This window comes from Cynoglossus semilaevis, unplaced genomic scaffold (genome assembly GCF_000523025.1).
Source record: "Cynoglossus semilaevis isolate Cse_v1.0 unplaced genomic scaffold, Cse_v1.0 C19123054, whole genome shotgun sequence".
In the NCBI taxonomy this organism is placed as follows: Eukaryota; Metazoa; Chordata; class Actinopteri; order Pleuronectiformes; family Cynoglossidae; genus Cynoglossus; species Cynoglossus semilaevis.
The window spans coordinates 1-1019 of record NW_007586523.1 but is presented as its reverse complement, the minus strand read 5'-3'; the positions used below and the strand labels follow the sequence as shown (position 1 = coordinate 1019).

Here is a 1019-nt window from a genome sequence, read left to right as displayed (position 1 = left end):
CGGCGGCTGACCTCGGCGGCTGACCTCAGCAGCTGACCTCTGGCCCAGTGTCCACTCTCTCTGTGTTCTGATGCATCCGCTCCAGTATGCGGTGTATGCTGCTGAAGCTGGGCCGCTCCGACGGCTGGCCGCTCCAGCACAGCCTCATCAGGTTGTACAGCTCCAGAGGACAGTTGTCGGGACAGGACAGGATGTGACCGTCCCTCACGTAGTAGATCACTTCCTCGTGACCCATGCCGTAGTACGGCTGCATCCCGTGGGAAAAGATCTCCCACAGCACCACGCCGTACGCCCACACGTCCGACTCGGAGGTGTAGCGGTTGTAGAAGATGGACTCCGGAGGCATCCAGCGGATTGGGATGGCGTCGTTCTCGTTGGCTTTGTAGTAGTCGGCCGAATAGATGTTCCTGGAGAGGCCGAAGTCTGCGATCTTCACCACCATCTCTTCTCCCACCAGGCAGTTTCTGGTGGCGAGGTCACGGTGGACGAATTTGCGTTCCGACAGGTAGGCCATTCCAGCGGCGATCTGCTTGGACACGGACAACATCTGAGTACAGGAGAGAGGCGCGGCCTCGGCCTCGGAGGTGAAGCTGCGCCCTGATAGGCTGGCCGAGCTCAGCGTGTGAACAGACTGAGCGGGGGAGCGACGGCGCAGGAACTCGTTGAGGTCGCCGTGGGCCATGTACTCAAACATCAGACACATGGGTTTACCCACCGCACACACACCTGTCGGACAGAGAGGAAGACGTGAGAGGAAGTAGAGGAGGCGGAGCCAATGGCAGCAGGGCGGGAGGGGGAGGGGTGACACCCAGGGCAGAATTCACAACAATTACCCTGGAATATATTTACAAGAAACAAATCGATCTCAGGATGTAAAGTTTCAGGACACCTGCTCCAGGTCCGGCAGATATGCTATGCTACAACTAGCTAGCCTGCTACTCTAGATGTGTGCTAGTTGTGCCCAGGACCTTTTCTGCATATTCAATTGAAATTTTGCATGAACACTAGGTGGCAGAACC

General features: G+C 57.3%; 1 protein-coding gene across 1 annotated transcript; it reads right to left on the bottom strand.

The window, feature by feature from the left end:
• Window positions 1-6: 6 nt before the first annotated feature.
• On the bottom strand, window positions 7-820 carry LOC103399232 (muscle, skeletal receptor tyrosine-protein kinase-like; the record flags this gene model as incomplete). Its single annotated transcript, XM_008337949.3, has 1 exon — window positions 7-820. A coding segment is annotated over one exon (795 nt), but the record flags the coding sequence as incomplete, so codon positions are not given.
• Between the last annotated feature and the right edge of the window lie 199 nt (window positions 821-1019).